This window comes from Rhinopithecus bieti, unplaced genomic scaffold (genome assembly GCF_001698545.2).
Source record: "Rhinopithecus bieti isolate Rb0 unplaced genomic scaffold, ASM169854v2 scaffold_18548, whole genome shotgun sequence".
Classification (NCBI taxonomy): domain Eukaryota; kingdom Metazoa; phylum Chordata; class Mammalia; order Primates; family Cercopithecidae; genus Rhinopithecus; species Rhinopithecus bieti.
Window position 1 is genome coordinate 975071 of NW_016809526.1, and position 9821 is coordinate 984891.

Below are 9821 nucleotides of genomic sequence, written 5' to 3' on the forward strand. Positions count from 1 at the left end.
TTTTTAGAGAAAATCCAAAGGATGCTGAAAAGCAGTTTAGACCTTCTTGCCCCAGGTACTCACCAAATCTGAACCAGTCACCCTCGGCCTTGAGTGTATGTCAGTGGAAGACTTACTGCTCAGAAATGTCTGCCTGATAGGCCGTGGGTAGCTTCTTTAAAGGGAAAAGGTATTGTTCTCTCCTGTCACTAAACAGAAGAGTAATGTCTGGTGGCAGAAGGATGCCGGATGGGGGATGTTTCATGCCCACAGGATTGTAAACCTTCTGTTAGTAATTGTGGCTCCCTGGAAGGCACTGGTTGCTGATTCACAGTCCTGTACTGTGTCTTCTTTTGTCCTGGGATAGTGGCTTGGAGCCAGTGCTATCTTAGCTCAAATTTTCCTAAGGACTAAAATATGCTTAAAATGGATCTGGGCTGGGCGTGGTGGCTCACCACTGTCTGTAATCTCAGCACTTTGGAAGGCAGAGGCGGGCAGATCACTTGAGGTCAGGAGTTCGAGACCAGTCTGGCCAGCATGGTAAAATCCCGTCTCTACTAAAAATACAAAAATTAGCTGGACGTGGTGGTGGGTACCTGTAATCCCAGCTACACAGGAGGCTGAGGCAGGAGAATTGCTTGAACACAGGAGGCAGAGGCTGCAGTGACCCAAGATCGTGCCACTGCACTCTAGCCAGGGTGACAGAGTAAGACTCTGTCTCAAAAAAAAAAAAAAAAATAAGGCTCTGGACTCCTGCTCTAAAACCATTTGTGACTGGATATCATGATTCTTTACAAGCTGAGGGATTTTTTTTTAGTTGAAACTTTTAGAGAGATTTTCCATTTTGAATATGTGAGCTATAGATTGGTTTAAAATTGTATTGCGCCAGGGACCTTTCCTCCCCATTAAAGAAAAAAGTTCTCAAACACAATGCAGTTGTCCAACACCCACTCCAACCCCTGGTTTTGCTCACCTTTCTCTAGCATTTGGAGAAAACTCAAACTTCAGTGTAGGTCAGCCCTCAGGACTGTGACTTACAGTGGCACAGGTCGGACACTGCACAAGGGAGCCACTTGTATAAGGGGGTATTGTTCAAATACCCCTTCTATTGTGTATTGATTGTGGTGATTGTTTGTCAGATACAACAAAGTGTATTGTTCTAACAAGATCCATATATTACGACAAACTTCCTGGGGGTGGGCATACGGCCTCTTGAGGAAGGCGCACATTTGCCCAATTCCCATGGAGGCTCCGTGTAGATAGCCCCACTTGTGCTTTGCTTTGGTGGCACTTGGAACTCCAGGGTATAGTTTCTTGCACAGGATGTTATTCCCACTCCACGGGCACCAGCAGAGAGGTGGCCAGGGGAAGGCCACCTTTCCCCTGACTGCCTGTCTATAGCACCGCAGTGTGACCCATGCCGTGTGGGTGTGCGTGACCTTCCGCACACAGGGCAGCTGTGGGGCCTTTCAGTGGAGGAGGGGATTTGCTGATCCTGCTTTGACAGAGGCCTAACCGCACTGACGATGCAGTTCAGGACGTGAGAACCCTCAGCCAGCTACGAGCAACACGACTTCCAGCTACGAGCAACACGACTTGGCGGGCTGATGGAGTCGCTGTGCGACATTCCAGGGAGTCTGCCCTGTGTCCTCTTTCCCTGTGAACCGAGTCACCCGGGAGAGAAGAGTTGGAGCAACAGGGCCCGCATCTGCTGCAGGAATTGCAGCCCAGGGCGCTGGCATGGTTGGGGGTTAGCGTCCTCAACTGACACCATGGCAGAGCCCAGTTTGAGATGGTCATCCATGTATAGGGGTTTGTATCAGTAGCTGAAATAAGTTGCGTCATCCCTATTATTTCTAGGCTGAGAAATGGATGCATAGATGGATAATGACTTATCATAGACATGCCAGCTTCAGGGGCAGGACTGGTTTTTGAGCCACATGTGGTGGCTCTTGACTGTCCGCTGCCTCAATCTGTAGTTTGTGTGAATCCTCACAACACTCTGAGCCTTGCTGTGGGTAGAGTTGTGACTCACTTGTTCTTTTTTATTATTATTATTTATTTTTAAAAAATTGGGCCAGGCGTGGTAGCTTACGCTTGTAATCGCGGCACTTTGGGAGGCCGAGGTGGGAGGATCACTTCAGTTCAGGAGTTCGAGACCACCTTGGCCAACATAGTGAAACTCTATCTCTACTAAAAATACAAAAATAAGCCAGGCAAGGTGGCGTGCACCTGTTATCCCAGCTACTCGGGAGCCTGGGGTAGGAGAATCGCTTGAATTCGGGCAGCGAAGGTTGCAGTGAACTGGGATTGGGCCAGTGTACTCCAGCCTGTGTGACAGAGTGAGATTCTGTATCAAAAAAAGGAATAATAAAATAAATAGACCAGGTGCAGTGGCTCGCGCCTGCAATCCCAGCACTTTGGGAGGCCGAGGTGGGTGGATCACCTGAGGTCAGAAGTTCGAGAGCAGCCTGACAAACATGGAGAAACCCCTTCTCTACTGAGATATACAAAATTAGCCAGGCGTGGTGGTGCATGCCTGTAATCCCAGCTACTCGGGAGGCTGAGGCAGGAGAATCGCTTGAACCCAGGAGGCGGAGGTTGTGGTGAGCTGAGATCGCGCCATTGCACTCCAGCCTGGGCGGCAAGAGCAAAACTCTGTCTCAAAAATAAATAAATATTTTGTTGTAATCCCAGCTTCTGTTTCAGCCTCCTGAGTAGCTGGATGGGAGGATCACTACGGGCACATGCCACCATGCCCAGCTCATTTTAAAATTTTTTCGTAGAAAAAAAATTAGCCAGGCATGGTAACTCATGCCTGTAATCTCAGCTACTTGGGAGGCTGAAGCAAGAAGAATCGCTTGAACCCGGGAGGCGGAGGTTGCAGTGAACCAACATCGTGCTATTGTACTCCAGCCTGGGCAAAAAGAGTGAAACTGTGTCTCAAAAACAAACAAAACAAAACAAAATAAAACAAATTTGTAGGACATAGTCTCACTGAGTGACCCAGGCTGGTCTCAAACTCCTGGCCTCGGGTAGTCCCTTCTGCCTCCTGGAGGAGGCTGAGGTGGGAGGATTGCCTGAGCCCTAGAATGAGAGGCTACAGTGAGCTATGATCACAGCACTGCTCTCCAGCCTGAGTGACAAAGTAAAACCCTGTCTCAAAAACAACAGACAGGAAAAAAAAAAGTTACTGAGCTTTCTGGGACGTGGTTGTTGGTTTCCATGTGGTTGTTCTCCCCCTGGCTTTGTATCAGGAAAATGTTCAAACAGAAGCAAAGCAGTGACCTCGTGTCTGTACAGCCCCCAGCTATCCCCGTTTTGATCTTGTCCCCACCCTAAGTTATATTTGTACCCTTTCTGACTTCCTGCAGGCTTTTTAGGCAAGTTGTGGTACAAAATCCAGCTATGTCACTTATAGACGTTGTGACTTTGGACCCATGACACCATATCCCTGAGCCTCGCTTTTCATTTGTAAAATTGGGGGCTGGGCACGGTGGCTTGCGCCTGAAATCCCAGCACCTTGGGAGGCCGAGGCAGGCAGATCACGAGGTCAGGAGATCGAGACCATCCTGGCTAACACAGTGAAACCCTGTCTCTACTAAAAATACAAAAAATTAGCCAGGCGTGGTGGCATGTGCCTGTAATCCCAGCTACTTGGGAGGCTGAGGCAAGAGACTCACTTGAACCCAGGAGGCGGAGGTTGCAGTGAGCTGATATTGCGCCACTGCACTCCAGCCTGGGCGACAGAGCAAGACTCTGTCTCAAAAAAAAAAAAAAAAATTGGGATGACACCTGCCAACTACCTGAGCAGCAAATGTGTGCAAAATGCTCTACGCCGTGCCTGGCAGATGCGGCTGCCAACCAGCCGTGTGCCTGAGACAAGCCCTGGCAGCCTCAGACCTGGGCCCTGGCCCACAGCTGTTCCTGTCCCTGGCAAAGATGGGTATCCTTGCTAAAGTCACTCGTCAGCCATACCGGGCAGGATGGTGGGAGCCCTTGATCCAAAAAACCTGCCTCTCAAGGGATGTCTGTCTGTGAGTATCTCACAGCTCCTTGCGCAAATGTTGACATGTTAACAAGAAGTCAAAATTCAGGGCCCTTTAAGGAAGCTTCTAGGAAGAAACAACTGAGGAATCAAAGAGAAGAAGTGAAATGACAGTCAACAGTGGGCTGGTAAAAGCCATGTAGGGCAAAGCTGCTCCAACTTCCTTGAGTACTCACATCTGCTGGGGTCTTGGTGCTCTGCAGGCCGGAGCTGGCCTGGGGCTCTATGTCTCTAGCAACCCTGCCCTGCCAAGAGCCACAGCCCACAACTGGGGCAGTGAGGGCAGGGGGCAGACTGGGACCGGTGGGTCCCCCTGCATGCTTTCATATGTCCTGTGAGCTGAGTGGGTTTTACATCACCATTATTATTATTATTATTATTATTATTATTTTGAGATGGAGTCTCGTTCTGTCTTCCAGGCTGGAGTGCAGTGGTGTAATCTTGGCTCACTGCAACCTCTGCCTCTTGAGTTCAAGCGATCCTCCCATTTCAGCCTCCCCAGTAGCTGCGATTACAAGCGTGTGCCCCCACGCCCGACTAGGCTAATTTTTGTATTTTTAGTAGAGACGAGGTTTTACCATGTTGGCCAGGCTGGTCTCGAACCCCTGGCCTCAAGTGATCCGCCTGCCTCAGCCTCCCAAAGTGCTGGGATTACAGATGTGAGCCACCACACCTGACCGGGTTTTACAATTTTAGGTGGCTAAAAAAAATCAAAAGAATAATCTTTGTGACACATTCAAATTTCAGTGCCCATGAAGTTTCGTGGGAACGGGCACCCCTGCCCTTTATTACTGTCTGTGGCTGCTGTCACAGGGCCGAACTGAGCAGCCGTGACGGGCCCCTCCCCGGGGCCAGGAGAGCGCAATGTTCCCTCTCCAGCCTTGACCCAGGCCCCGCCTGTGCCCTGCGTCACTGCAGGGGGCAGCAGAGAGCCACGCGCACGCCCGGGCCGTGCAGGAGCCACAGCGGGGATGCGGGGGATTTGCGTCCCGGGCCGTAGCGGAGGTTTCCTAGCTGGGGTCTGAGATGTGGACCTGGGGTAGAACTGCCCGCGGGGGATAGCAGGAGGAGACGGGGTGGGGGTGACAGTAATCGTGCAGGCAGGGCCGGCCTCATCCGGGTAGGCAGGGCAATAAGGGACAATTTGTTTGCTGGAGTGAAAGGGCAAGACCTGCAGGCGGGCGGGGGGAGGGTGACCCCACAGAGTGGGGCACCCCCAAGGCCACGTGGGCCTGGACTTCAGGCCGCGCCATAGGGAGTCACTGAAGGGCTCCAGGCGGTAGCTTGATAGCCTCGGAGAAGAGGGATGTGGCTTTTTGGTGACTGTGCCTCAGGAAGCTGTTGCTACAACCAGGGACAGAGTGACAGTGAGGGCTGAAAGGCAACATAGGGCAGGAGGGACCAGGGGCAGGGTGACAGCGAGGGCTGTAAGGCCACGGAGGACTGGAGGGACCCGGGGCAGGGTGACAGCGAGGGCTATAAGGCCATGGAGGACCGGAGGGACCCGGGGCAGGGTGACAGTGAGGGCTGTAAGGTCACATAGAGCAGCGGGGGGCAGGGGGGCGCCTGGGAGCAGGGTGACAGGTGAAGTCTGGAAGGTCACGTAGAGCAGAGGGACTCGCAGCAGGGTGACAGGGCTGTAAGGTCAGATAGAATGGGGGAACCTGGGGACAGGGTGACAGATGAGGGTTATAAGGTCACGTAGGGCATGGGGGACCTGGGGACAGGGTGATAGTGATGGCTGTAAGGCCACATGGGGCAGGGGGACAGGGGGACCCAGAGACAGGAGCGCCCTGTGGTATATCACGGCCCACAGACTGCTCTGCGCTGGTTGTCTCCCAGGTCTGTACTTGCCCCAGGACGGGCAGGAAGAGCAGTGTGGCTGTTTTCCTTCTTGCTTCCATTGCCAGCACACTGCAGTCAGGCTGTCTCTTTTTTTGCTTGGACCTGGATGTTTTCTCTAAGGGTGCTCCTGCAGGTGCCAGCTTTCGTCCTTGACCAGCTGGTCCTACTAGTTGAGTGCTCGGACTTCAGGCAAGGCTGTGTTGTACCTTTTCGTTGTGTCTTAAGTATTTTTTAATGGGGAGGGGAAGGGTCACAGGTGCCTGATAGAATCCTGTGAAAGGCAAATGTCCCCCTGATGAACCCCAGAAAATGCACACAGGCAGGTGGCCTCGGAACTTCAGCCATTATTTCAAACGCTCCTGCACTTCCTGTGGCCAGCCTTGGCTAAGGACCCCAACCTCAGGGCTGCCTTCTTCCTTTGAGGCTTGGGGCTTGGTGTTGAGAGCTTAACATCAGATGCTATTTGCCCTCCCAAAGGCCAGCCCATCTGATTTTCTCACTGTCTGTGTCCTTCAGTGCGTCTTATGGAAGTGATGTTTCTGTATGTAAATGGTTTTTTGGAATGGCTAAAATCCCCCAAGCACACAGCACAGGAGCTGGACTGCCTCCCAGACTGGCAGGCCTGGTGTTCTGGTCTGTGTGTTGGGCAGAGTGGAGCCCTCTGGGAACCTCCCTTAGCAGGAGAATGCTGTTTCCCAGCCCCCTCCTGGGGGAGGACTGACCTCTTCCTATGCATTTGGCCTGGAAACACTGTGTTCACAGAACTGGGAACATGCTGAGTTTTATTTCTGGGCTCTTAACACATCATAAAAACTTCTTTTCTTGAAACAAAAAGAGTACTATATCAGACTGAGTCTTATTTAGGAAATTATTAGCCTCTATAACTAGAAATAAGTAGATTACAGTTTTTAAAAGATTAATTTAATCTTCATCACAAGGCAAGTTTAGGGGAATCGATTCATTCCATTATGAAATGTTTCCCAAGGGTGAATGGAAGATTTAGAAAATCTAATCCAATATCAACTTTTAATAAAAGTAGTCATTCCCAACAATTACGGTTTCATAATGTGTGTGTGTGTTTAAACGACAGCTTTAGGGGAGTTTAATTTCCATAACATCAAATGTATCTTTTCAGCGTACAGTGCAATGATTTTGAGTAAATTTACAAAGTTTTACAACCATCTCCACACTCTAATTCTGGAACATTTCTACCATCTCCAAATGATCTCTTACTTTTTAATCACCAGAAATGATACTAGAGAAAATAATTGTAATGTATTATTTTCTGTATTTACATCAGCTAAGTGCTATTCTTAATAATAAACGCCCTCTATGGATATCTCTTGCAGGCAAACATGAGACAGTTGGAGGGCAGCTCTTGCAATCTTATCAGAAGCTGAGGTGAGTGTTACAAAGGACAGACCGTCCCAGGCCCTCCGGGGCAGGAGCGCAGAGGACACTCTGCAAGAACTTATAGGTCTCTTGACTTTCACATGTCACTGCTTTGGAATGTAACTCTTTTTTTTTTTTTTTCTTTTAAAGATAAAGTTCCTGAAAAAGATTAAAGCAGAGATGTTTCCAGATTCTCATGAGAAACCTTCTAGCTAGCATAGTATTTTCTCACTAAACATTCAACTCTACTTCTTAAATTCTCCTGAAATGTTATAAGGAAACTAAATATTATGTTTAATTGCACATTAAGTGAAATTCTAAAGCAAGCATTTGCTTTGATTAATTATGCCTATCTCTAACACCTTACGCAGTGCCTAGCATGTTAAGAGATATTGGTGGAATAAACATTGATAGAATTGAATAATGGCCTGAGATGTGAACTTCTTTGCATGAAATTCTAAAAACTGAGCAGTCACGAAGCCGGCCATAATTCATACACCTGATTACACTCAATTTATTAATTTATTAAAATGTTTCTGAAAGCTGCCCACCAGCTGCTATTTTGTTGGGTCCATGGTGAAATTTTCTAGTATCAAGACTTTTTCATTTTTTCCCTCCCCTATTCTTTCCCATTTCTTTTAGCACAAGCTTCCAGTTTGCTTCGTGGTTGATTCTCACATCCACAACATTTTTGGCGCTTCTGCTGGTGTGGTTTGTGCTAAGAGCACATGGGAGTGCAGATGGGAGCCAGGGGTTTCCCCACAGCCAGGTGGCGGGTCCAGGCCGGAGCACCCAGGCCGTTTCAGGACACATGACTGAGCAGAACGGACTACCCAGATTTTAGGCAGCATCACCCTCATATAGATACCAGGAAATCATGCCCTTCATAGAGCAGCAGGTCCAAGCAGAGCTACTGGCTATTTTCCAAAAGTGAGGCAGTTATTAAAAAAAAAAAAAGGCGGAGAACTAGAATTATAGAATAATGGCACATTTTGTGTATTTGTAAAACTAATGACTTGCATAGTTCACAACCCATTTCTTATTCCTGTATTTTCCTTGGCAGCAAAATTTCTGTGGTTCCTCCTACTCCACCTCCTGTCAGTGAGAGCCAGTGCAGCCACAGTCCTGGCAGGGTAACGTATCCATTCTGGGCACTTCTCTAGTAGGGGTTAGGGGATAGAAGGAGAGGAAGCAGGGGAGCTTTTGAGGCTGAGGCTGGGCACAGAACCTCCCAGCAAAGGGATTTGACTGTGCCTGGAGTGGGTCACAAAACGGGGTGGGGAGTGAGGGCCCTCAAGGCTGGGCAGAGCTTCTCTCCTCATTCTGGTCGTGGGACCCTCTGTGTCATCAGCGACCCCTTCTGCCTGCACCCAAGGTCTCTTTACTCTTGGCATGGCATCGGCCCTCTTCCCCAACTCTGCTCTGTGCTGGGCGTGTGTGTAGAGTCTCTGGGGTCTAAGGGGAAATAAGATTGGTTACAGGTGTGTGAGAGTGGGAGTGTCTCTTTTGAGTGTGTGCAGGCTCTAATGTACAGTGGACCAGCACCATTTCTGTCCAAAGAAATTAGCTGTATCATCTTGGGGCAGTTACCTGGGTTTCCCACTGGAGAGGTGGAAATAATTTTACAGGTGCTGCTTGACTCACGATGGGGTTATGTCCCAATACACCCATAGTAAATTGAAAATACCGTAAGTCAAAAATGTATTTAGCTAGGCACGGTGGCTCACACCAGCATTTTGTGGGTGGCTCACACCAGCACTTTGGTGGGTCACTTGAGGCTAGGAATTTGAGACCAGCCTGGCCAACATGGGAAACCCTGTCTCTACTAAAAATACTAAAAGTAGCTGGGCATGGTGGCAGGTAACTGTAGTCCCAGCTACTTTGGAGGCTGAGGCAAGAGAATTGCTTGAGCCTCAGAAGTGGAGGTTGCAGTGAGCCAAGTGCCACTGCCCTCCAGCCTGGGCAACAGAGCAAGACTCCATCTCACACAAAAAAATTGTATTTAATACACACCTAACCTACTAAACATCATAGCATAGCATAGCCTGCCTTAAATGTGCTCTGAAGGCTTGCGTTAGCCTACAGTTGGGCAGAATCATTTAATACAAAACCTATTTAATAATAATAAAAATGTTACTAATAATACAAAATAGAAAAGATCAAAATGCAAATTACGGTTTCCACTGAATATATATGACTTTCACACCATCATCAAGTCAGAAAATTGTAAGTCAAACCATCGTAAGTCGGGGAGCGTCTGTATTTGTCTGGCTTGCCTCCCATGGCTGTTGTGAGAAATTAACAAAATAATGTCTGTGTTGGTGCTTGGAAAACTGTAAAGTGCCATGGAAATATATTGTCTTGGTTATCTTCATTATTCTATAAATTAAAGGCAGCAGTTATATATGGGAGAATACAGGAGCTGATCATAATCCCAGAAGGCATAGTTCTGGGTGCCATCATCCTGAATGCTGGAATCCTGAAAGATCAAAATCCCAAAATATAATTCTAGAAAATCTAAAATTATTTTGAAGAAATGTATTTAAAATTTTAAAGA

At 48.5% G+C, this 9821-nt stretch overlaps 1 protein-coding gene across 1 annotated transcript in view; it reads left to right on the top strand.

The window, feature by feature from the left end:
* SYTL3 (synaptotagmin like 3) overlaps window positions 1-9821 on the top strand; it is a 115900-nt gene that overhangs the window by 43686 nt on the left and 62393 nt on the right. The window contains 2 exon segments of the mRNA XM_017889629.1: window positions 7222-7273; window positions 8328-8397. Coding sequence (XP_017745118.1) covers window positions 7222-7273; window positions 8328-8397 — 122 coding nt within the window.